We start from the raw sequence: 26139 nt of genomic DNA, 5'->3' as shown, positions 1-26139 counted from the left end.
TTTTTTTCTGAGCAAAACAAAGTCACCAGCACTTTAAGGACTTCAACCTTGGGTTTACAATAAGTATTTGGTTTGGGCAGCCTTGACGCTTTTTAAAAACAACAAAAACATCTACATTTCACTTAAAAATATACAATTACATTTTCAAGAAGCAAGTTCGATAATATTGGTTCTCAGCATTAAGACATTACAAAAGACAGACACACACAAAACAAAAAAAACCTAGTAAAAATGTCACTTTTTTTCGCAATCAAGATTCAAGACCGCAATCTTTTTTTTGTACAGCGTAAGAGGGAAGTATTTAGCACCTTTTTCTCGTTGAGAGAAAAAAACATAGTATGCCCTGATGGATGCTTGTTTTCAGTAAGGTTCAGAGTTCACCTGTGTGTGTGTGTGTGTGTGTGTGTTGTATATGTGTGTGCGTTTATATGTTCTGTAAAAATCCCAAACGTTAACTGTCTGTTTGCAGTAGCGTTGTCATGTACCATTGAGGTTGTTACAGTATCTTTCATCCCCCATGTTTCTCTATGGGCTGCAGATGGTTCAGCCGTCCAAGAGTTCTCACTGCCAGTCAGAATGTCAACTCTCAGAAAAGCTGAATCCCTCAGGACCTGTTTGCTGCGTTTCGAAGCAAATCTCCCTGATTCAATTCAATGAGCAGTTTCAGTGCATGATAATAAAACTGCAGTACAATGTCCTGGCAGCCTTAAGGCTCGAGGTAGACATTGCCCCTAACCACAGAGCTAGGATCAGATTATCCTACCCCAATCCTAACCTTAACCATTAAGGAGATAAAACAAGATCTGAACCTGGAACGGTGATTAGGGGCGACTTCTACCTCTGTCTCTGGACGTGGTTCATGCTGAGGGACAGTGTGGCCCTCTGCTGGCCAGAGGAGGCATTACAACAGCGCTAATGTATGGTGAGTGGAGGAGATGAGTGAGAAGAATTGAGGTAACAGAACACGGGCCGGTAGCACACACCAGAGAGTCCCTGCTTACCACTGCTTTACATGAAAGCATGATTATAAACAGTATAAAGCTGGTGTTTTACTCCTAGAATTGATACTATGCATGATGACCAACTCTCCATTACATTAGTGTTAAACCTGACATGTTGCGGAAATGTTGCAGTCCTTCTTGTGAACATTTTTTTAACACTACAATACATTAACTGACACGTTAGAATACTGAGTAGGGTGAAGCATGACCTCTAACCCCAATGTTGTGATGTCACAGAGATTACAGACAGGCGAGGGACTGCTTGGACCACCATTCACCAACACACATCCCTATTTGTCTCCTAGCGAATCAGTGGTTCTTACATTTCCACTTCACCATAAGAAGATTGTCCTACATGAATTCAACAGTAAAATACTTCTTCCTTCTACTTTATAACACTTCCTTTACCATTTCAAACATTTTCAGCTTTTTTGTGCATCTCCTTCCATTTCCACTTATCCCAGTGCTTCATGGATTCTCGTCAGCCATTTTGTGTGTAAAATCTAAAATGGCAGGGGTTTGTGGTCCAAACACTGCATACCTTTCTGTAATCTCCTCCACTCCTTCTCCAAGTGGAATAGGAGGGGTGGGTCAGGGGGGGGTAAAACAAGAAAGAACCTTGACAATTAAAAAGTGGTGGTTGGGCTGGTTGACTCAGTCTTTCAAAGCCCCCTACCCCGATTGGTTGGGGATGGTCCTGGGGTTAAGGTCAAGGGTCAGAGGGGTCATTATAAAGTCAGTCCAGGGGCTGAAAGGGAAGAAAGTAGGGAGCCTAGGGAGGGTTGGAGTGCTTGCAGCTCAGTGCAGGTGGATGTGCAGCTTGATGCGTAGGGCGTCTCCTATCTCTCCCAGCAGGTAGTCGCTGTCGTGTTCCTCCTCCAGCTGTCGGAGGCGCCGCGGCCCGAACAGGGGCAGGCTGGCGATCTCCAGGCGGTAGGAGCCAGGGGAAGGCGGCTTCCTGCCCAACCTCAGCACGCTCTTCCCGTCGCGGCGCTCCAGCAGGCGGAAGTGCTCGCCCTGGTTGCCGTGGGTGATGACGTAGCGCACATGGTGCTCCAGGGGCTCCAGGGCCGGCAGCAGCTCCAGCAGGGGCTCCTTGTTGTGCAGCGAGGCCAGGGTCAGGTTCATGGGGATGGACTCCTGGGTGTCCACGCTGGCCATGCTCACCTCCTGGAGAGACGAGGGAGGAGGGTCAGCACATAGCGACATAACAACAACATACAAATACACACAACTGGTAGACGTTTAGAACCTGTAGATTTAAGAACGAGTGAGAGGCCACAAAAGAGCAGAAAAGAAAGAGGAAAGAGAGTAGAGACAGCACCTTGAGGTCGTTGTCCCCAGCAGCGTGACGTCTGTGTCGGCCCTTCTTGCCGACGTCTCCGTTGATCTTACATTCGTAGCAGGCCTCTGGAGACAGACTGTCCTCATCGTCTCCCTCGGAGCTATACTGGTCCTGGAAGCCCTGGCCCGTTATACAATGACTGGGGAGTCAACACAGAGATAAAGACGTCAGGATATACTGCTCACATTTATAAACCATGTGGTTCGAGCCCTGAATGCTGATTGGCTGAAAGCCATGGAATATCAGACTGTATACCACGGGTATGACCAAAAAGTATTCTTTACTGTTCCAATTGCGTTGGTAACCAGTTTATAATAGCAATAAGACACCTCGGGGGTGTGTGCTATATGGCCAATATACCACGGCTGAGCCGTGGCTTAGCCGTGGTATATTGGCCATATACCACACCCCCTCGGGCCTTATTGCTTAAATATAACACAGGGAGATAGTCTTTCTTGTGGAGATAATAAGCGTTAGACCGTTGGTACACTGCTGTGTGGTATGAGGGTGTGGTTCCCAGTGGTTTCAAATACATTTTTGTGCTCTGACTAACCTAAAGCTTTTGCAGTCTTTTTGAAATAAAAATAAATACAAATCTCGACCCAATAAGTGAATAAAAAACCAACTCTAACCAAGACGCAGCTTTGAGCCATTAACCCGTAAGACATCAGCAACAGCCCATCAGTGGGTACACCTGACACCACCCCTGTCCAGCCCACTCACCCCTGTCCAGCCCACTCACCCCTGTCCAGCCCACTCCCCCCTGTCCAGCCCACTCACCCCTGTCCAGCTCACTCACCCCTGTCCAGCTCACTCCCCCCTGTCCAGCTCACTCCCCCCTGTCCAGCTCACTCACCCCTGTCCAGCTCACTCACCCCTGTCCAGCCCACTCACCCCTGTCCAGCCCACTCACCCCTGTCCAGCCCACTCACCCCTGTCCAGCCCACTCACCGCTGTCCAGCCCACTCCCCCCTGTCCAGCTCACTCCCCCCTGTCCAGCCCACTCCCCCCTGTCCAGCCCACTCACCCCTGTCCAGCCCACTCACCCCTGTCCAGCCCACTCACCCCTGTCCAACTCACTCCCCCCTGTCCAGCTCACTCACCCCTGTCCAGCTCACTCACCCCTGTCCAACTCACTCACCCCTGTCCAGCCCACTCACCCCTGTCCAGCCCACTCACCCCTGTCCAGCCCACTCACCCCTGTCCAGCCCACTCACCCCTGTCCAGCTCACTCACCCCTGTCCAGCTCACTCACCCCTGTCCAGCCCACTCACCCCTGTCCAGCTCACTCACCCCTGTCCAGCTCACTCCCCCCTGTCCAGCTCACTCACCCCTGTCCAGCCCACTCACCCCTGTCCAGCTCACTCCCCCTGTCCAGCTCACTCACCCCTGTCCAGCTCACTCACCCCTGTCCAGCCCACTCACCCCTGTCCAGCTCACTCACCCCTGTCCAGCTCACTCACCCCTGTCCAGCCCACTCCCCCCTGTCCAGCCCACTCACCCCTGTCCAGCCCACTCACCCCTGTCCTACTCAGTCACCCCTGTCCAGCTCACTCACCCCTGTCCAGCTCACTCACCCCTGTCCAACTCACTCACCCCTGTCCAGCCCACTCACCCCTGTCCAGCCCACTCACCCCTGTCCAGCCCACTCACCCCTGTCCAGCCCACTCACCCCTGTCCAGCTCACTCACCCCTGTCCAGCCCACTCACCCCTGTCCAGCCCACTCACCCCTGTCCAGCCCACTCCCCCCTGTCCAGCCCACTCCCCCCTGTCCAGCCCACTCCCCCCTGTCCAGCCCACTCACCCCTGTCCAGCCCACTCACCCCTGTCCAGCCCACTCACCCCTGTCCAGCTCACTCCCCCCCTGTCCAGCCCACTCACCCCTGTCCAGCCCACTCACCCCTGTCCAGCCCACTCACCCCTGTCCAGCCCACTCACCCCTGTCCAGCCCACTCACCCCTGTCCAGCTCACTCCCCCCTGTCCAGCCCACTCACCCCTGTCCAGCCCACTCACCCCTGTCCAGCCCACTCACCCCTGTCCAGCCCACTCCCCCCTGTCCAGCCCACTCCCCCCTGTCCAGCCCACTCACCCCTGTCCAGCCCACTCACCCTGTCCAGCCCACTCACCCCTGTCCAGCCCACTCACCCCTGTCCAGCTCACTCCCCCCTGTCCAGCCCACTCACCCCTGTCCAGCCCACTCACCCCTGTCCAGCCCACTCACCCCTGTCCAGCCCACTCACCCCTGTCCAGCCCACTCCCCCCTGTCCAGCCCACTCCCCCCTGTCCAGCCCACTCACCCCTGTCCAGCCCACTCCCCCCTGTCCAGCCCACTCACCCCTGTCCAGCCCACTCCCCCCTGTCCAGCCCACTCACCCCTGTCCAGCCCACTCACCCCTGTCCAGCCCACTCACCCCTGTCCAGCCCACTCCCCCCTGTCCAGCCCACTCCCCCCTGTCCAGCCCACTCACCCCTGTCCAGCCCACTCACCCCTGTCCAGCCCACTCCCCCCTGTCCAGCCCACTCACCCCTGTCCAGCCCACTCCCCCCTGTCCAGCCCACTCACCCCTGTCCAGCCCACTCACCCCTGTCCAGCCCACTCCCCCCTGTCCAGCCCACTCACCCCTGTCCAGCCCACTCCCCCCCTGTCCAGCTCACTCACCCCTGTCCAGCCCACTCACCCCTGTCCAGCTCACTCACCCCTGTCCAGCTCACTCACCCCTGTCCAGCCCACTCACCCCTGTCCAGCTCACTCACCCCTGTCCCAGCTCACTCACCCCTGTCCAGCCCACTCACCCCTGTCCAGCCCACTCACCCCTGTCCAGCCCACTCACCCCTGTCCAGCCCACTCACCCCTGTCCAGCCCACTCACCCCTGTCCAGCCCACTCACCCCTGTCCAGCCCACTCCCCCCTGTCCAGCCCACTCCCCCCTGTCCAGCCCACTCACCCCTGTCCAGCCCACTCACCCCTGTCCAGCCCACTCCCCCCTGTCCAGCCCACTCACCCCTGTCCAGCCCACTCCCCCCTGTCCAGCCCACTCACCCCTGTCCAGCCCACTCACCCCTGTCCAGCCCACTCACCCCTGTCCAGCCCACTCCCCCCTGTCCAGCCCACTCCCCCCTGTCCAGCCACTCACCCCTGTCCAGCCACTCACCCCTGTCCAGCCCACTCCCCCCTGTCCAGCCCACTCACCCCTGTCCAGCCCACTCCCCCCTGTCCAGCCACTCACCCCTGTCCAGCCCACTCACCCCTGTCCAGCCCACTCCCCCCTGTCCAGCCCACTCACCCCTGTCCAGCCCACTCCCCCCTGTCCAGCTCACTCACCCCTGTCCAGCCCACTCACCCCTGTCCAGCTCACTCACCCCTGTCCAGCTCACTCACCCCTGTCCAGCCCACTCACCCCTGTCCAGCTCACTCACCCCTGTCCAGCTCACTCACCCCTGTCCAGCCCACTCACCCCTGTCCAGCCCACTCACCCCTGTCCAGCCCACTCACCCCTGTCCAGCCCACTCACCCCTGTCCAGCCCACTCACCCCTGTCCCGCCCACTCACCCCTGTCCAGCCCACTCACCCTGTCCAGCCCACTCACCCCTGTCCAGCCCACTCCCCCCTGTCCAGCCCACTCACCCCTGTCCAGCCCACTCACCCCTGTCCAGCCCACTCACCCCTGTCCAGCCCTGTAGTACCCTCCAGGACATCCACACAGGTATCCTCCGTCTGTGTTGGAGCAGCCGAAGCTGCAGGGGTTACTGCCCATGGAACACTCATTGACATCCTGGCAGCCGCCCCCTCCCTGCTCAAAGTCAAAGCCGGACGGACACAAACACTTAAAGCTTCCCAGGGTGTTGTAGCAGGAGGCCGAGCCGCACACGGACGCACCCGAACACTCGTTCTCATCTACAGGAAGGGGAGGGAGAGAGAGAGACAGTCAAAAATGAGTCAAATACCAACCTAAGCACATTATGCACAGACTGCACACGGTATCAGATTTTGTTCTAGCTTTCATTTTTCATTGTCATTGACGTGGATACTTGGTAAGTTAGGTCCTGAATCTTCATTGAGGATGTGACACGCATAGAGCACAGCTCCTATGTCTCAATACCGGGCAGTGACATATCTTGTGGCCGTACGCTCCGCTTGAATCAAAAAGGGTTTAAGTAAGTGACTGTCCCACTCACCCACACACTGGTTCCACTGGTAGTGTTGTACATAGCCCTGAGGACAGCCACAGCGGAAACCTCCCATCATGTTCTGACAGCCGTGCTGACAGCGATGGTTACTGCCACACTCATCCACATCTGAAAGAGAAGTCACAGACGGGGCGATGGGGGGTTAGACATAAAAAAATGTCTTTTTTGGGGGGCAAAAACTAGCAAAAGTGGGTGGAGGGTTATGCGTGTGTACTTATGACGGGGAGCGGTTGTGTGTGTGTGTCTGCGTGCGTGCGTCGGGTCCTCACCTTCACACTCCAGGCCAGTGGTGTCCAGAGAGAAGCCTTTCCCACAGTCACAGTTAAAGCTGCCAGGAGTGTTGACACAGGAGGCCCTGGAGCCACACACACTGTTCTGCCCATTACACTCGTTGTTGTCTACGAGAGATGAAGATACACATTCCTCAGATTTTGCACAAAACCCTTCAACTACCAGTTTCAAGTCTTAAGAGTTCTTGAACTTTTCTAGGAAGTAGAATTGTCCTAAACAAAGTGTTCGTGGGCCCTCACCGATGCAGGCGGTCTGGTGCTGGGTGAAGCCTGCAGGACACTTGCAGGTGAAACCTCCGATGGTGTTGACACACAGGAACTGACAGTTGTGCTGCTTGGTGGAACACTCATCCAGATCTGCAGTAGAAATATGGATTTGTTAATAAACTGTGACGAAAGCATGTATACGGGATGTAATTGAAAGTACCAGTTAGCACGTTAGACAATTCGGATAGAAGGATCGTGGGGAAATGGGAACTCGGGTTTCAGTATTTATCGGACTGGTCTTGAAGGCTGTGCGTGTGGCCAGGAGCAGGGTCCACTCACCTTTGCAGGTCTTTCCGTCAGGCTGCATAGTGTATCCTCTGGGGCAGGAGCACAGGTAGCTGCCCTCTGTGTTCTTACACAGGAAGTTACAGGGCTTGGGAGACGCGGAACACTCATCCATATCTGAAACACGACAGACAGCGGTGAGTAATAAGTTCAGAATGAGAGCGATTTCTACCCCGCAGCCAGGATGGTTTGGTCCGAGGCCCGGTAAGAAAGAGATAGAGAGGGACGGGTCATACCAATGCAGGAGGTGCCGGTGAAGTCGGTGGTATAACCCACGTTGCAGTGGCAGCGGAACGATCCGATGGTGTTGATGCACTGGCCGTTCTTACACAGGTCTGGCATCACCGTGCACTCATTGATGTCTACAAAAACAGGGGGCGGGAATGTTAGACACACACATGAACACACACACCCCTCGTACCCCCCCCTTAACCCTCCCTCATCCCTTTCTCCTTCCACGTTCCGTTACCATCTCCTCTTCCCCTCCCTCATCCCCTTTCTCACGTCCTCTCCTCTAGCTAACCTCTGCCGTCGGTGGTGTACCCGGGTCCCAGTGGGCACATCCTCTTGTACTGCACGGTGCCAGGCAGTGGGCAGAGCTCACACTGGGGTCCCCAGCCGCGCCCAAGATTGCAGCAGCACTCAGATTTGGTGACACTGTTCCTGTTGGTGGAGCCCTGCTGGCACATAGTCTGGAGCACCTCGGTGAAACAGAAGCCCTGTCGGTTATCTGTAGCGGTGGAGGGAGAGGAGAGAAGGACAGGGGGAGAGATCAGTCCGCAATTCACAGGAGCTGCATATCAAGTATGTGTGTGGAAGGGTTGATACTGTCTCTCATGCTTTGGTTTTGATGCGGCTGCTTTGACATTGCATGGATGGATTGTGCACCGTTCTGCAGAATCCTCTGTGGTGATATTCTCACCGATACAGTCCGTTCCAGTGGAGCTGGGCTGGAAGCCCTCGTTGCACACACAGCGGTAGCTGCCCACTGTGTTCTCACAGCGCCCGTTCTTACAGATGCCAGGCTTCGCGCGACACTCATTCAGGTCTGCCAGGGGGAGGAGGATGAAAGGAAGAGGAGGAGCGGACGAAGGGGAAGATGGGAAAAGATGAGAGTTTAGAACAGTGTGACATAAAATGGAACCACTTTCAAGAAGTGATTTCTCTCCTGCAGTGTGTGTGTGTGTGTGTGTGTGTGTGTGTGTGTGTGTGTGTGTGTGTGTGTGTGTGTGTGTGTGTGTGTGTGTGTGACTCACCCATGCAGCCATCTCCGTCAGGTCTGTGCTGCATGCCAGGGGGGCAGATACACATGAAAGTGCCAATCAGGTTCTTACAGGACATGCCCTTGGACTCACAGTCATCCAGCCCCTCTGAACACTCATCCTGGTCTGGAGAGAGAGAGAGAGGGGGAGGGAGAGAGAGAGAGAGGGAGAGACAGAGGGAGAGAGAGAGCGGGAGGGAGAGAGAGGGAGAGAAAGCAAGTTAGAGAGAGAGAGAGAGGGGAGGGAGAGAGAGAGAGAGAGAGAGAGAGAGAGAGGGGAGAGAAAGCAAGTTAGAGAGAGAGAGAGGGGAGGGAGAGAGAGAGAGGGAGGGAGAGAAAGCAAGTTAGAGAGGGAGGGAGGAGGGAGAGAGAGAGAGAGAGAGAGAGAGAGGGAGGGAGAGAAAGCAAGTTAGAGCGAGAGAGAGAAAGGGGAGGGAGGGAGGGAGGGAGGGAGGGAGAGGGAGAGAAAGCAAGTTAGAGAGAGAGAGAGAGAGGGAAGAGAGAGAGAGAGATAGATAGAGAGAGAGGGAGAGAAAGCAAGTTAGAGAGAGAGAGAGAGGGGAGAGAAAGCAAGTTAGAGCGAGAGAGAGAGGGGAGGGAGGGAGGGAGAGAGAGAGAGGGAGGAGAGAGAGAAAGCAAGTTGGAGAGAGAGAGAGAGAGAGAGAGAGAGGAGAGAGAGAAAGCAAGTGAGAGAGAGAGAGAGAGAGAGAGGGAAAGAGAGAGAGAGAGATAGATAGAGAGAGAGGGAGGAGAGAGAGAGAGAAAGCAAGTTAGAGAGAGAGAGAGAGGGGAGGGAGAGAGAGGGAGGAGAGAGAGAAAGCCAGTTAGAGAGAGAGAGAGAGAGAGAGAGAGGGAGAGAGAGAAAGCAAGTTAGAGCGAGAGAGAGAGGGGAGGGAGAGAGAGAGGGGAGGGAGAGAGAGTGACGAGGAGAGGAAATGTTTAAAGAAAAATAGACAAAGATGTCTAGGCTACTGATCCATTTGACCAATAAGAAGCGGGAAAAAACAAATGACTAAAACAGATGAATGATTATACCGTAACGTACAGTATGTTCATAATCCAGCCATGAATCAAGTTCACTGTAAAACTGGCATCTCTAAAGCACCACCATATAAAACCAGCCGGGTGAATTTACGATGACTAACTTCACTTTAACACAGCTGTATAATAGCTACCCCACATGGGTTAGTCTTACTGAGGGTTTTCATATGACTGCTGATAAAGCGAGAGAGTCCTGAGAGAGAGAGAGAGAAAAGGCTCATGTGGAGGGAGGGAGAGAGAGGGAGACAGAGAGAGAGAAAGAGAGAGAGACAAAGAGAGACAGGCTCCTGTGGAAAGAGAGAGACAGGCTCCTGTGGAGGGAGGGAGGGAGGGAGGGAGAGAGAGGGAGACAGAGAGAGACAGAGAGAGACAGAGAGAGAGACAGAGAGAGAGAGACAGGCTCCTGTGGAAAGAGAGAGACAGGCTCCTGTGGAGGGAGGGAGAGAGAGGGAGACACAGAGAGAGACAGAGAGAGAGAGAGAGAGACAGGCTCCTGTGGAGGGAGGGAGAGAGAGAGACAGAGAAAGAGACAGAGAGAGACTCCTGTGGAGGGAGGGAGAGAGAGAGACAGAGAAAGAGAGAGAGACAGAGAGAGACTCCTGTGTGGAGGTAGGTTGTGCCGCGTCCCCTCACCTCTGCACATGCGGTGGTCGTCTCGCAGCACATAGCCCGAGGGACACATGCACTCGTAGGAACCAAAGGTGTTTACACAACGGAAGGCACACAGCAGGGGGTTAAGAGAACACTCGTTGATATCTGGAGAGAGATAGAGGGGGAGAGAGAGAGAGAGAGAGAGAGAGAGAGAGAGAGAGAGATGAGTCCATGAGCATTCTATCATACAAGAATAATTGTACCATCGGATGGTATATCATCATAAGCATATGTCATTTTCCAGGTGAAAGGTCATGGGTGTGTGTTTGTATGATGTTACATACCTTCACAGGTCATCATGGAGCCAGGTTCGAAGCCTTCATGACAGGAGCACTCAAAGCCCCCCACCACATTAGTACAGGTCCCGTTACCACAGGGGTTTCCTATAGAGCACTCATCAGTGTCTGGGGAGGGACAGGAGGGGAGACAGGAGGGGAGACAGGGGAAGGGTGATTAGGTAAATGAATTTGTCCTCAGGTATGTTGACTTCTGACATGAATGTGATCTTGAAGGAAAGTAAATCTAATCATCATCGTCATCATTATCAACACCAATAGGGGTCAGGGGTCAGCTCACCAACACAGTTGACCCCGGTGTAGTCCAGGTTGTAGCCAAAGGGACACTCGCAGCGGAACGATCCGTCAGTGTTGATACAGACACCGTTCACACAGACGCCTGGGTTGTCCAGACACTCGTTCATGTCTACAGAAAGACAGATGAGGACAGTTTATATTCCAGACACTCGTTCATGTCTACAGAAAGACAGATGAGGACGGTTTATTGTCCAGACACTCGTTCATGTCTACAGAAAGACAGATGAGGACAGTTTATTGTCCAGACACTCGTTCGTGTCTACAGAAAGACAGATGAGGACAGTTTATTGTCCAGACACTCGTTCGTGTCTACAGAAAGACAGATGAGGACAGTTTATTGTCCAGACACTCGTTCGTGTCTACAGAAAGACAGATGAGGACAGTTTATTGTCCAGACACTCGTTCGTGTCTACAGAAAGACAGATGAGGACAGTTTATTGTCCAGACACTCGTTCATGTCTACAGAAAGACAGATGAGGACAGTTTATTGTCCAGACACTCGTTCGTGTCTACAGAAAGACAGATGAGGACAGTTTATTGTCCAGACACTCGTTCATGTCTACAGAAAGACAGATGAAGACAGTTTATTGTCCAGACATGTTTGACATCTGGTCATCAGAGAGCTGATTCAGTTGAGGGGTTGGTATGTCTGGGGTTGGCCCAGTCGTGTCACTTGTCACTCACCCTCACGGGCGTCCCCAAGTCCAGGCAGGGATCCATGGCCGTAGGGACACAGGCTTTTAAAGGACGCTGGAGACACAAGGAGACGTTAGACGTTAAATGTACACACACTGACAGGACAGGATCCACTAAGCTTAGTTCTCATCAACTGGCTTGTGTTGAGGAATACGTTATCATAACAAACATTGAATGGAAAAGTACTGGAAGTGAGGTGTGTGTGTGTGTGTGTGTGTGTGTGTGTGTGTGTGTGTGTGTGTGTGTGTGTGTGTGTGTGTGTGTGTGTGTGTGTGTGTGTGTGCGCGTGACTCACCCTCGCTCTCGCGTGGGCACAGCTCGCAGGGGTCTCCCCAGCCCTCGCCTGGCATCTTGCTGCAGCAGCACTTGGCCTTGGTGGTGTTGAACGCCTTGGGCACAGAACACTTGCTTGACTCGAAGCGGGTGAAACAGAAGCTCTCTCTGGTGTCTGTCATACAGAGGGGGTTGGGGAAAATAAACACAGTCAGGTGGATAGCAGACAATAGACTCCCACTAGTGGGTCTGCTGGAAAGGACAGACTTGGCCATTTAATGACAACTGTAATGTACAGTTCTCTCTCTCTCACCCAAACAGCGGCGCCCATTGTCCGACAGGACGAAGCCACTCTGGCAGATACACTGGAAGCTTCCTGGGGTGTTGGTGCACGTGCCAAACTGGCAGATATTGGGCTCCACCTCACACTCGTTGATATCTGGAAGAGAACGTGAGCGACCGACAGGGCAATAGGGATGAGAGGCGGGGAGAGGGAATGAGTGCAAAATCACAGCAAACTCTAAGGCCAGATGGTGTATGTGTGTGTATGGATGGCTATGTGTGTGTGTGCATACATACACACACTCTAAGGCCAGATGGTTCTGCTGCAACAAGGCTATAAGGCTGATACACAGCGTGTGGTGTGGGTGTGTGTTGGGCCAGAAGGCAGGGTCACTGCAGGTCGTTGACACCCTGATGTGTAGGTGGGGGCGTGTGCTGGCTCTATCTGTGTGAGCAGGTGGGATCAGAATGTGCAGAAGTAATGAAGTCATGTTCTCTGTGGTAGCTATTCAGTGTGTGAACTTGCGTCAAAGTTAATGGTCTCTTTCACCTCCAATAGTTAAGCGTGCGACGGAGTGTGTGTGTGTGTGTGTGTGTGTGTGTGTGTGTGTGTGTGTGTGTGTAGGGCTCCTACCTATACACTGGTCGTTCTGGACCTCGTATCCAGGTGGGCAGATACAGCGGAATGACCCGTCCAGGTTCTGACAGGTTCCAGGAGAGCAGGTACCAGGAAGACTCACACACTCATTGATATCTGAGGAAGAACATTGTGTGATTATACAGTACGCCTCAACGAAAACACACTATGCACCCCAAGACATACATCAAATACTTGATTTAGCTTGGGGTTTGCACTTTGGGGACCATTCCATTGGCTCCATTGCACCAGGCAAACTGAATCAAGCATGAATCCAATGTTCGAAAGTATACGACAAATGTACTTGACCCAGGTTTAGAGTTACTAGGGTGTTGACGTTGCTTACCGACACAGTTTTTTCCATCGGGGGTGAGTTCGTAGCCTTCCTGACAGAGACACTGGAAGGATCCCAGGCTGTTGATACACTGGCCGTTCCTACACACCTGACCCACCAACGCACTGCACTCATCAATGTCTGGAGGGGGACAGGAAGTGGAGAGATTTGATCTAATTATTCAGAATATGCTACTCGAAAGAATCCCTTTTAACATTGACTGAATTACTCCTTAACTGTGGCCATAGTGTTATTTTCCAGGATGAGATACCTCGGGATGTCATACGTACCCATGCAGTCATTGTTGTGCGTGAGCTCGAATCCAGGGAAGCAGAGACAGTTGTAGGAGCCCACCGTGTTCTTACAGGTTCCGTTCCCACACGGCTGTCTGTCACACTCATCAATATCTGAGACGGAGCGAGACCAGGGGGTGAGACCGAGGTGAGATGATTGAAAACCAACTACAGAGTGTCTACTGTGTCTGCTATGGTAAGTCTTTTGAGTTTACCGGGACTCTTTACTCACCCATGCACATTGTCTGGTCGGCGGTGGCCTTGAAGCCGTTGTGGCAGAGACAGCGGTAGCTGCCCTGGGTGTCGATACACTCTCCGTGGCTACACACATTAGGGATCTCCTGGCACTCGTTGCGGTCTACACACACACACACAGGGAGAGAAGATACCTTTTTAGTTTGTTTTTAAATAAACGATCTAACCAGGAAGTTCCATTGAGAACAAAAATATACACTGAGTATACAAAACATTAAGAACACCTTCTCTTTCTATGACATAGACTAACCAGGTGAATCCAGGTGAAAGCTATGATCCCTAATTGATGCCACTTGTTAAATCCACTTCAATCAGAGTAGATGAAGGGGAGGAGACAGGTTAAATAAGGATTTTTAAGCCTTGAGACAATTGAGACATGGATTGTGTATGTGTGCTATTCAGAGTGTGAATGGGCAAGACAAAAGATTTAAGTGCCTTTGAACGGGGTGAGGTAGTAGGGGAGATGAAATACATTAATATTTATAATCTCAGTGTGTTTTCCCATTGACTAATAAACCATCTAACTCTCAAAACTATTTTCTCTCAACAGGGAAACTCACCGTAGTACATTTCACTTATAAACAATCAACATAATCTCATCTCTCCACCCCCCCCCCTTTTGTTCTGTGATGGTAAATCCTCGTGGCCCCCAGGCACAGAGTTGGGACTCACCCACGCAGGCCCCACTTGGGGACAGCTTGAAGCCTGGCGAGCACTCGCAGCGGTAGCTCCCTGGGATGTTGATACAGTTGGCGTTGCGTTGGCACAGGTTGTCTCCGCTGTTACACTCGTCGATATCTGGAGGGATTGAAAAACAAGAGCGGGCAGCGACCATCAGTCACAGTGGTCATAACTGTCTAGTAAAAGCCCAGTGTGAGGTAATGCAGAGGCTGAGGAGGGCCAAACAGAACAGTGCCAGACTGGCTGGGGTTCAGTTCCTCGGTGCTTTAGCGTGATTTAAGTCCCCTGGACTGGCAGACCCTGGCATTAGGCCCCTACAGGGCCAGTATACTATGCTGTCTGTCTTCACAATTCATGTGGGAGAGAGAGGGCAGCATTAACTTTACTGCTTATTAAGTGTGAGTGTGTGGATGTGTGTGTGTGTGTGTGTGTGTTTTGTGTGCGGGTACATTTGGTTTGAGGGCCACATAAAGTGTCTACGTATTTGTATATGAGGGAATGTTTACGATCGTTTTTTTGATGAGAAGGAAAAAGGTGATGATTGTGTGTGTGTGTGTGTGTGTGTGTGTGTGTGTGTGTGTGTGTGTGTGTGTGTGTGTGTGTGTGTCTGAGCCTTACCTTCACAGATGAGCAGTATATTGTTGTAGCTGAAGCCCATGGGACATTCACAGCGGAAGCTTCCTATCTGGTTGATACACACTCCGTTGGCACAAATCCCCGGGATCTCTCGACACTCATCGATATCTAGCGGAACAATACAGCAACAGCTCTGCTAGAAGTCATTCACTCTCAAAGCTACTCCATAAAGCCACTATATAATACCACCATATCATGTTATTATTATTGTTCTACAGTAGGACCACATAGTAACATAATGATTATAGTATCTATCGGTTTTGGCAGTTGAGCAGTTTCTGTTCTGAACAAGCAGTAGGCCAGAATGACCTATTTGACCTAATGGTGACCTTACCGATGGGCTTGCCCGTGTGGATGTCTATGATGAACCCAGGAGCCTGGTTCCCACACAGTAACTGGTACTCCGCTGTGGCGGAGAGGATAAAACGACGGAGTGAACTTAAGCACCAAGAACATACAGTATTTAGAGGCTGTCATGAAAGAGTTGGAGGTATGTGTGTGTTTATGCGAGTGTGTGCGAGTGTCTTATGTTCCAGCTCACAGGTGACAGGGGTAGGGCAGGCTTCACAGGGCTTGTTCCAGGCCTTGCCCACGTTGTAGGCACAGCAGCACATCTTCTTGGTCATGTTGAACGACAGCTCGTTCTCACACGTGTCGTTGAAGTTGCGGTAACACACGCTCTTCCTCATGTCTGTGATGTTGGCAGAGACGAGGTGGAGAATGACCCACCATAAATACACAACTCATTAATTGTTGGTAATCCATTATCGTTTGTAAACCGTTACTAAACTGTTTGTATGTTTATTCAGACACACACACACACACACACACACACACACACACACACACACACACACACACACACACACACACACACACACACACACACACACACACACACACACACACTACCAGTCAAAAGTTTGGACACACTTATTCAAGGGTTTTTCTTTATTTTGACTATTTTCTACATTGTAGAATAATAGTGAAGACATCAAAGCTATGAAATAACACATATGGAATCATGTAGTAACCAAAACAGTGTTATACAAATCCAAATATATTTTCTGTTTGAGATTCTTCAAAGTAGCCACCCTTTGCCTTGATGACAGCTTTGCAGACTTTGGAATTCTCTCAACCAGCTTCATGAGGTAGTCACATTGAATGCCTTTCAATTAACAGGTGTGCCTTGTTAAAAGTTAATTTGTAGAATTTATTTCCTTCTTAATGCATTTGAGCCAATCAGTTGTGTTGTGACAAGGTAGGGGGGGTATACAGAAGAAGTCTATATTATGGCAAGAACAGCTCAAATAAGGAAAGAGAAACGACAGTCCATCATTACTTTAAGACATGAAGGTCAGTCAATCTGGAAAATTTCAAGAACTTTGAAAGTTTCTTCAAGTGCAGTCGCAAAAACCATCAAGTGCTATGATGAAACTGGCTCTAGTGAGGACCGTCACAGGAAAGGAAGACCCAGAGTTACCTCTGCTGCAGAGGATAAGTTCATTAGAGTTACCAGCCTCAGAAATTGCAGCCCAAATAAATGCTTCACAGAGTTCAAGTAACAGACACATCTCAACATCAACTGTTCAGAGGAGACTGTGTGAATCAGGCATTCATGGTCGAATTGCTCCAAAGAAACCACTACTAAAGGACACCAATAAGAAGAAGAGACTTGCTTGGGCCAAGAAACAAGAGCAATGGACATTAAACCGATGGAAATCTGTCCTTTGGTCTGATGAGTCCAAATGTAAGATTTTTGGTTCCAACCGCTGAGTCTTTGTGAGACCTAGAGTAGATGAACAGATGATCTCTGCATGTGTGGTTCCCACTGTGAAGCATGGAGGAGGAGGTGTGATGGTGTGGGGGTGCTTTGCTGGTGACACTATCTGTGATTTATTTAAAATTCAAGGCACACTTAACCAGCATGGATACCACAGCATTCTGCAGCAATACGCCATCCCATCTGGTTTGCGTTTAATGGGATTATCATTTGTTTTTCGACTGGACAAGGACCCAAACACCCCTCCAGGCTGTGTAAGGGCTATTTGACCAAGGAGAGTGATGGAGTGCTGCATCAGATGACCTGGCCTCCACAATCACCTGACCTCAACCCAATTGAGATGGCTTGGGATGAGTTAGACCGCAGAGTGAAGGAAAATCAGCCAACAAGTGCTCAGCATATGTGGGAACTCCTTCAAGACTGTTGGAAAAGCATTCCTCATGAAGCTGGTTGAGAGAATGCCAAGCATGTGCAAAGCTGTCATCAAGGCAAAGGGTGGGGACTTTGAAGAATCTAAAATCTATTTGCATTTGTTTAACACTTTGTTGGTTACTACATGATTCCATATGTGATAGTTTTGATGCCTTCACTATTAAAATAGTAAAAATAAAGAAAAACCCTTGAATGAGTAGGTGTGTCCAAACTTTTGACTGGTACTGCATATATAATTTAGTATGTACCACCCAGTGTGGTCTGACTCACCCATGCAGTTGTTCCCTCCGTTGACCTGCATGTACTCAGGAGGACACACGCAGGTGTAGTTCCCCAAGGTGTTGTAGCAGGTACCAGGACCACAGATTCCAATGTGGGCTGTGCACTCATCAATATCTACACACACAAACACAGAATACACATGGTTACACACAGCACTGTCTTTTATTACCCTTCCCTGTAGCTCAGTTGGTAGAGCATGGTGTTTGCAATGCATGGTGTTTGCAACGCCAGGGTTGTGGGTTCGATTCCCACGGGGGGCCATATGTGAAATGTATGCATTCACTACTGTAAGTCGCTCTGGATAAGAGCGTCTGCTAAATGACTAAAATGTAAATGTAAAATGTATTAGGCGGTCATCAATGATCAGATGAATACTGGGAAAGTCTGGAGACCTCATTTGACCCTTCTGTGACCTTTTCCCTCTTACCCTCGCAGATGCGTGTCTCCTCGTTGAGGTAGTAGCCTGCGGGGCACTCGCACTGGAAGCTACCGAAGGTGTTGACACAGTTTCCGCCCTGGCACAGGCCTGGCAGCTCCTGGCACTCATCAATGTCTGGCGGGGGCAGTGGGAGAAGGAGTCCGGTTGAGTTTGTTGGGACATACTCTTAATAAATACAAGGGGATAATAAGATATGGACGAACAGTGTTACCTTCCAGGATGACAGTGATGGGGTTAGGTCTGAAGCCCTCTCCTCCGGGACACAGTGTCTTGTACTCCGCTACAGACAACAACAAAAAACACCCCAAAAAGATCATACCACATTTTCCTCAAAAATATATGTGGAATTGGCCAAGATGTTTAGTTTGTCTACATAAAGAGCATGTCTGTCGTGATTTGGCTCGACCAAGCTTGATTGTACGTACTGGAGTTGATGGGTGGGCAGAGCTCACAGGGGTTTCCCCAGGCTCCTCCCAGGGAGCAGCAGCAGGAGGCGCGGGTGACGCCCACGCCGATCTCAGCGCTGCAGGAGATGCCCCCGTCGCCGCGAGCCAACGTGTCCAGGAAACAGTTGCCCACTCGTGTGTCTGAGATGAGGGAAAGGAATTATTGTTACACACCCATCAACACTTCCTGCCACTCATTCATTGGCTGAGGAGTCTTCATCTCCATGGCTACCAGACATTAGCATTGCTCTGATGCCAGGTGTCCAGTACTCACCCACACAGCCCACTCCAGTAGGGTTGAGCTCGAAGTCCGGAGGGCAGTTACACAGGTAACTTCCTGGTGTGTTCACACACAAGCCGTTGATGCAGTTCACAGGGTCCGCACACTCGTTAATGTCTGGAACACACACACACGCACACACATGCACGCACGCACGCACGCACACACACACACACACACACATACACACACACACACACTTTATGACCAACATTAAATAACACGCATAGAGCCACACACACATGCTTTAACCACACACATGCACTATATGAAAGCTATGCACTTAGACTGAGAGGACTGGAGAAAGCAGAAAGGGCCTTGACAAAGTCACAGACTTGCTGCGGCTGCACATGGCAGAGAGATCGAGTGGCACAACGAGGGAATACAAAGTCCAGATTGATGGTGAAATATGAGGGCTGCCAGACTGGCTTGGTAGTGATGCCGTGGCAGAGTTATCAGAGTATGGTAGAGGCTATGTGGTTCTCACCAGTACAGTTTCCTCCGCTGCGGTCCAGCTCGTAGCCGTCGTCACACACACACCGGAACATCCCCGGGAGGTTCTGACATGTTCCAAACACACAGATGTTCTGGAAGTTACATTCGTCGATATCTACCGGAGAGGGAGAGAAAGATATGGTCAGTGTCTATGGTCAGAACGATGGTGTGTGTGTGTGTGTGTGTGTGTGTGTGTGTGTGTGTGTGTGTGTGTGTGTGTGTGTGTGTGTGTGTGTGTGTGTGTGTGTGTGTGTGTGTGTGTGTGTGTGTGTGTGTGTGTGTGTGTTATTCTGACCCTGGCAGGCCTTGCTGTCCTCAGTCGGGGTGAAGCCCATCTCACACTCGCAGCGGTAGCCCCCCGGAGCGTTCAGACACTGGCCGTTCTCACACAGGTTCACGTTGTCAGCACACTCATCCATATCTGAACAGGAGAAGCCGTCCCCGTTGAAGCCCTCCTTGCAGGCACAGCGGTAGGAGCCGGGCGTGTTGACACAGTCCGCGTTGAGGTTGCAGTTGTGCTCCTCGGTGGAACACTCATCCACGTCTACAGGGAGAGAGGAGGGTCAAACATAATCAGTTGACTTGGTGTCCATAGACGAGGCAGCCATGCAATAACAATTCAAGAACCTATTCTGAGAAGTACTGTAGAGATCAACTACTGTAGATGTCACATCTCCGTTTCCAAGACAGCTGAAGAATGTATGGCTCAGTTGGTAGAGTGCGATGCTTACAACGTCAAGGTTGTGGGTTCGATTCCCATGAAAGTGTCTGCTAAATGATGTCTTTTTTATTCCATTTAACAGGCTTTTGTTCCAGCCCAGCACACTCACCCACACACTTGATGCCGTCTCCCACCCAGCCGTCACGACAGCGACACTTGAAGCTTCCGGGGACGTTGACGCAGGCAGCATGCATGTCACAGTTATGGGCTCCAATCTCACACTCATCAATATCTAGGAGAAGGAAAAACAGCAGAGAGATAAATGTAGAGACATAACATGCGAGTGCCTCTCTCATTCTGACTGGCGTATACCTCGCATTATCCATGGATGTAAGAAATTACCAAAGCTTTATGACATCATCACAACTAAGATAGTGTTTTACAGTAAGTTACGACCAGCGTGTGTGTAGCCCGTGGTGTTGTGTGTCGTATGGTGTGTGTGTGTGTGTGTGTGTGTGTGTGTGTGTGTGTGTGTGTGTGTGTGTGTGTGTGTGTGTGTGTACACTGTACCTGTGCAGCCGGTGGAGCCCTTCTTGACAAAGTATCCCAGCTGACAGTGACAGATGAAGGATCCCTTGGTGTTCTCACAGTCCCCATGTAGACAGATGTTAGGGTTCAGCTCACACTCGTTCACATCTGGACACACACGGGAACACGCACACAGGAACACGCACACGGGAACACGCACACGGGAACACGCACACGGGAACACGCACACGGGAACACGCACACGGGAACATGAGTTAACTGGTCTTGGAGAGGGGACAGAGGGAGTAAAATGTATGTCTAACAGGTAAGGGTAAAATTAGAGGGATGGGGAGGGAGAGAGAGAGCAAAGGGAGAGAGAGAAGAGAAGGGGAGAGAAGAGAGCGAGATGGAGAGCGAGAGAGAAAGGGAGGGAGAGAGAGAGAGAGAGAGCAGGAGAAGAGAACACGGTGTACGTCTCACCAATGCAGGTCCTCATATCCATGGAGGCCATGAATCCGTCGTAGCAGAGACAGCGGTACTCTCCGGGGACGTTGGTACACTGGCCCCCGTCACAGATATCAGGGCTGTCCTCGCACTCATCGATGTCTGGACAGGGGAGAGAACGAGTGTCACTGTGTGTTTTTACACGATACTATGTGTGGGTGTACAGTACGCGGGTGGATTGCGTTACTGGGGGACATACCAGCGCAGGTTCGGAGGTCGGGCATGAGAGCGTAGCCCTCACTACAGCTGCACTCGTAGCTGCCCTCTGAGTTGGTACAGTGTGTGTCACAGCCACCGTTCATGATGGTACACTCATCAATATCTGCAATCAGATGGGTTACAGGTAAGCATAGACACACACAATCAGACGGGTTACAGGTAAGCATAGACACACACAATCAGACGGGTTACAGGTAAGCATAGACACACACAATCAGACGGGTTACAGGTAAGCATAGACACACACAATCAGACGGGTTACAGGTAAGCATAGACACACACAATCAGACGGGTTACAGGTAAGCATAGACACACACAATCAGACGGGTTACAGGTAAGCATAGACACACACAATCAGACGGGTTACAGGTAAGCATAGACACACACAATCAGACGGGTTACAGGTAAGCATAGACACACACAATCAGACGGGTTACAGGTAAGCATAGACACACACAACAGACGGGTTACAGGTAAGCATAGACACACACAATCAGACGGGTTACAGGTAAGCATAGACACACACAATCAGACGGGTTACAGGTAAGCATAGACACACACAATCAGACGGGTTACAGGTAAGCATAGACACACACAATCAGACGGGTTACAGGTAAGCATAGACACACACAATCAGACGGGTTACAGGTAAGCATAGACACACACAATCAGACGGGTTACAGGTAAGCATAGACACACACAATCAGACGGGTTACAGGTAAGCATAGACATACACAATCAGACGGGTTACAGGTAAGCATAGACACACACAGACGGACACTCAAACGGTGCTTTTTCTGGTCAAGTCATTGAGGTGGTCACTCACCCACACAGCCCTGTCTGTCTGGTGTCACCTGGTAACCCGTGTCACAGGAGCACTGGTAGTTCCCCACCATGTTGACACAGTGGCCGTTCTTACACAGGTTGTTACTCAGCTGGCACTCGTTCACATCTGGAAACGCACAGAGAAAATGACAGTTAGAGTCAGCTTAAATCAAAGGAATTAGCTACCACAGTAGACATCATCATGTAGGAGAGAATACCGCTACGTGACTTTTATGGTGTTTACTGTCTGGTGAAGTTGAAAATGTATCCCAGATGACTTGAGGATGATGTAAAAACGCCAAAACAGTGATCTAACGTGTCTCATATTCTAGGTGATGTAAAGTGTGTGTGTGTGTGTGTGTGTGTGTGTGTGTGTGTGTGTGCGCGTGCTGTATACTATGCACTGTGCAGTCATATACTGTTTGACTAACCTTCGCAGGAGGAACCGTCGGGGCTCAGCTGGTGTCCGGGAGGACATTCACACTCGTAACTCCCCTCTGTGTTCAGACAGGCGCCTCCTTGACACAGCAGTGGGTTCCTCTCACACTCATCAATATCTGCAGGGGAGAGAGGGAGAGGAAGAAAGATAGAAGAGAGAGAGGGAGGGAGGGAGAGCGAGAGGGAGAAAGATAGAAGAGAGAGAGAGAGAGGGAGGGAGAGCGAGAGGAAGAAAGATAGAAGAGAGAGAGAGAGGGAGGGAGAGCGAGAGGAAGAAAGATAGAAGAGAGGGAGGGAGGGAGGGAGGGAGAAAGATAGAAGAGAGAGAGAGAGAGAGAGAGAGAGCGGGAGAGAGGGAGAGAGAGAGAGAGAGAGAGGGAGAGAGTGCAACAAGGTCAACAGTCAATAATGATCTCAGAGGAAGTTCTCCCACTCTCCAGTCAGCTGGAGAGTAATATGTGTGTTCCCCCACTCACCCATGCAGTTCTTCATCATCATGAAGCCGCTCTCGTAGCCCTCGAAGCATTCACACTCGAAGCTGCCTGGGGTGTTCACACAGGTGCCGTGGCCACACAGGTCCGGAGAGATACGACATTCGTCAATATCTGTGGGAGTGGGAGGAGAGACAGACGGGGGAGAGACAGCGGGGGGAGAGACAGAGGGAGGAGAGAGGGAAGAGAGAGGGAGGAGATACAGAGGGAGGAGAGAGGGAAGAGAGAGGGAGGAGAGACAGAGGGAGGAGAGACAGACGGGGGAGAGACAGAGGGGGGAGAGACAGAGGGGGGAGAGACAGAGGGAGGAGAGACAGAGGGAGGAGAGACAGAGGGAGGAGAGACAGAGGGGGGAGAGACAGAGGGAGGAGAGAGAGGAAGGAGAGAGAGGAAGGAGAGACATAGGGAGGAGAGACAGAGGGGGGAGAGACAGAGGGGTGAGAGACAGAGGGAGGAGAGACAGAGGGGGGAGAGACAGAGGGGGGAGAGACAGAGGGGGGAGAGACAGAGGGAGGGGAGAGGGAAGAGAGAGGAAGGAGAGACAGAGGGGGGAGAGACAGAGGGGGGAGAGACAGAGGGGGGAGAGACAGAGGGGGGAGAGACAGAGGGAGGAGAGAGAGGAAGGAGAGAGAGAGGGAGGAGAGACAGAGGGGGGAGAGACAGAGGGGGGAGAGACAGAGGGATTAGAGACAGAGGGAGGAGAGAGAGGGAGGAGAGACATAGGGAGGAGAGACAGAGGGGGGAGAGACAGAGGGGGGAGAGACAGAGGGGGGAGAGACAGAGGGAGGAGAGACAGAGGGGGGAGAGAGAGAGGAAGGAGAGACATGGGGAGGAGAGACAGAGGGGGGGAGAGACAGAGGGGGGAGAGACAGAGGGAGGAGAGACAGAGGGAGGAGAGACAGAGGGGGGAGAGACAGAGGGGGGAGAGACAGAGGGAGGAGAGAGAGGAAGGAGAGAGAGAGGGAGGAGAGACAGAGGGGGAGAGACAGAGGGGGGAGAGACAGAGGGAGGAAAGACAGAGGGAGGAGAGAGAGGGAGGAGAGACAGAGGGAGGAGAGACAGAGGGGGGAGAGACAGAGGGGGGGAGAGACAGAGGGAGGAGAGACAGAGGGAGGAGAGAGAGGAAGGAGAGACATAGGGAGGAGAGACAGAGGGGGGAGAGACATAGGGAGGAGAGACAGAGGGAGGAGAGAGACAGAGGGAGGAGAGACAGAGGGAGGAGAGAGAGAGGAAGGAGAGACATAGGGAGGAGAGACAGAGGGGGGAGAGACAGAGGGGGGAGAGACAGAGGGGGGAGAGACAGAGGGAGGAGATACAGAGGGTGGAGAGACAGAGGGAGGAGAGAGAGGAAGGAGAGACATAGGGAGGAGAGACAGAGGGAGGAGAGACAGAGGGAGGAGAGACATAGGGAGGAGAGACATAGGGAGGAGAGACAGAGGGAGGAGAGAGAGGAAGGAGAGACAGAGGGAGGAGAGAGAGGAAGGAGAGACAGAGGGAGGAGAGACAGAGGGAGGAGAGACAGAGGGGGGAGAGACAGAGGGGGGAGAGACAGAGGGAGGGGAGAGGGAAGAGAGAGGGAGGAGAGACAGAGGGAGGAGAGACAGACGGGGGAGAGACAGAGGGAGGAGAGACAGAGGGAGGAGAGAGAGGGGGGAGAGACAGAGGGAAGAGAGACAGAGGAGAGAGAGGAAGGAGAGACAGAGGGAGGAGAGACAGAGGGAGGAGAGACAGAGGGAGGAGAGACAGAGGGGGGAGAGACAGAGGGGGGAGAGACAGAGGGAGGAGAGACATAGGGAGGAGAGACAGAGGGGGGAGAGACAGAGGGGGGAGAGACAGAGGGAGGAGAGACAGAGGGAGGAGAGAGAGGAAGGAGAGACATAGGGAGGAGAGACATAGGGAGGAGAGACAGAGGGGGGAGAGACAGAGGGAGGAGAGACAGAGGGGGGAGAGACAGAGGGGGGAGAGACAGAGGGGGGAGATACAGAGGGAGGAGAGAGAGGAAGGAGAGACATAGGGAGGAGAGACAGAGGGGGGAGAGACAGAGGGGGGAGATACAGAGGGAGGAGAGAGAGGAAGGAGAGACATAGGGAGGAGAGACAGAGGGAGGAGAGACAGAGGGAGGAGAGACAGAGGGAGGAGAGAGAGGAAGGAGAGACAGAGGGGGGAGAGACAGAGGGAGGAGAGACAGAGGGAGGAGAGAGAGGAAGGAGAGACATAGGGAGGAGAGACAGAGGGGGGAGAGACAGAGGGAGGAGACATAGGGAGGAGAGACAGAGGGAGGAGAGACAGGAAAGAATGCACATTACAGAAATATCATATTCAACCTTAATTTACTGATCTCATGAGGAAACATCATATTCAACCTTAATTTACTGATCTCATGAGGAAATTCAGCTGTGTCAACACACAGTGTCGTCAAGTGAGTTTGTAGCACAAGTGAATTTTTTTACCCTGAAACTTTCTCAGGTACCACAGAAATCTTATGCAAAGATACTTACTAAAGATACATATTTCTCCGTAATTAGTTAAGATGTTTTTGTATTGTAAAAAAACATGACTATGCTTTCTCTCTCTCTCTCGTACCGGTGCAGTTCCTCTCCTCCATGTTGAGGGCGAAGCCGCTGCTGCAGCGACACTTGAAGCTGCCGATGGTGTTGCGACACGTTCCGTGAGAACACAGGCCGCTGAACACCTTACACTCATTCACATCTGCAGGAGAACAACAGAATAATGCCAAGGGTCAGGGGTGAACTGTGTATGGAATTCCCATGAAATTTACCTGTGCTATTTTTTCCAAATCTAATCCAGTAATGATTTTCTCAAAATACATTTCTAGCTGTTTAGATATGTGATGCTGTGGATGGCTGGCACCTGTACATTTGATCATTTGGCTTGCTCTTTGTAGCTCCTCAGTCTAGTAGGGATAGACCCTAAATGTGTAAATGACATTCAGACAAGGAAAACTGAACAATGAGTCCCTACCTTTGTAAAAGGGTCTGCCAGTCAGGATGTCTCCTCGGTTGGCGAAGCCTGGTCCTCGGGGGCAGATGGCCTTGTACTCCGGGGTTCCCACCTTGGGACACTCCTCACAGTCGATGCCCCAGGCCGCGCCCACCGAGCAGCAGCACATGTCCACGCGGTAGCGCCCGGGCAGCGGCTCGCCACACTCATCCTCATGCCACTTCATGTAGCACTGCTCGCTGCGCACGTCTGAGGGACAGACAGCGGTCAGACATGCAGTACTGCTGACCACACAGTAGGCTCAAGATGCTAATATTTTTGGTGACCACATTTGTGTGACGAAT

At 51.8% G+C, this 26139-nt stretch overlaps 1 protein-coding gene across 3 annotated transcripts in view; it reads right to left on the bottom strand.

Annotated features, from left to right (window-relative positions):
- The window catches only part of LOC115158183 (fibrillin-2), a 90481-nt gene continuing 64342 nt past the window's right edge, over positions 1-26139 (bottom strand). For 2 of the 3 annotated variants that reach the window (XM_029706811.1, XM_029706810.1), the window contains exons 24-64: positions 25817-26044; positions 25418-25543; positions 22820-22948; positions 22337-22462; positions 21907-22032; positions 21061-21183; positions 20838-20963; positions 20400-20525; positions 19999-20121; positions 19464-19712; positions 19161-19283; positions 18668-18790; positions 18373-18534; positions 18159-18227; positions 17936-18061; positions 17497-17622; positions 15553-15702; positions 15346-15417; positions 14994-15119; positions 14367-14492; positions 13672-13797; positions 13437-13553; positions 13159-13287; positions 12810-12929; positions 12207-12332; positions 11916-12068; positions 11609-11674; positions 10908-11033; positions 10616-10735; positions 10314-10436; positions 8635-8766; positions 8301-8426; positions 7902-8108; positions 7615-7740; positions 7373-7495; positions 7067-7183; positions 6806-6934; positions 6525-6644; positions 6012-6243; positions 2326-2485; positions 1-2171 (exon numbers count right to left, since the gene is read on the bottom strand). In XM_029706811.1, the coding sequence (XP_029562671.1) occupies positions 1800-2171; positions 2326-2485; positions 6012-6243; positions 6525-6644; positions 6806-6934; positions 7067-7183; positions 7373-7495; positions 7615-7740; positions 7902-8108; positions 8301-8426; positions 8635-8766; positions 10314-10436; positions 10616-10735; positions 10908-11033; positions 11609-11674; positions 11916-12068; positions 12207-12332; positions 12810-12929; positions 13159-13287; positions 13437-13553; positions 13672-13797; positions 14367-14492; positions 14994-15119; positions 15346-15417; positions 15553-15702; positions 17497-17622; positions 17936-18061; positions 18159-18227; positions 18373-18534; positions 18668-18790; positions 19161-19283; positions 19464-19712; positions 19999-20121; positions 20400-20525; positions 20838-20963; positions 21061-21183; positions 21907-22032; positions 22337-22462; positions 22820-22948; positions 25418-25543; positions 25817-26044 (5735 nt within the window). In that variant the 3' untranslated portion in view covers positions 1-1799. The remainder of the gene's footprint in view (positions 2172-2325; positions 2486-6011; positions 6244-6524; positions 6645-6805; positions 6935-7066; positions 7184-7372; positions 7496-7614; positions 7741-7901; positions 8109-8300; positions 8427-8634; positions 8767-10313; positions 10437-10615; positions 10736-10907; positions 11034-11608; positions 11675-11915; positions 12069-12206; positions 12333-12809; positions 12930-13158; positions 13288-13436; positions 13554-13671; positions 13798-14366; positions 14493-14993; positions 15120-15345; positions 15418-15552; positions 15703-17496; positions 17623-17935; positions 18062-18158; positions 18228-18372; positions 18535-18667; positions 18791-19160; positions 19284-19463; positions 19713-19998; positions 20122-20399; positions 20526-20837; positions 20964-21060; positions 21184-21906; positions 22033-22336; positions 22463-22819; positions 22949-25417; positions 25544-25816; positions 26045-26139) is intronic. The other variant, XM_029706813.1, reaches the window with a different exon arrangement.

This window comes from Salmo trutta, chromosome 22, assembly GCF_901001165.1.
Source record: "Salmo trutta chromosome 22, fSalTru1.1, whole genome shotgun sequence".
NCBI lineage: Eukaryota > Metazoa > Chordata > Actinopteri > Salmoniformes > Salmonidae > Salmo > Salmo trutta.
Note: the sequence above shows the minus strand (reverse complement) of the source record. Positions and strands in the feature narration are given on the sequence as shown.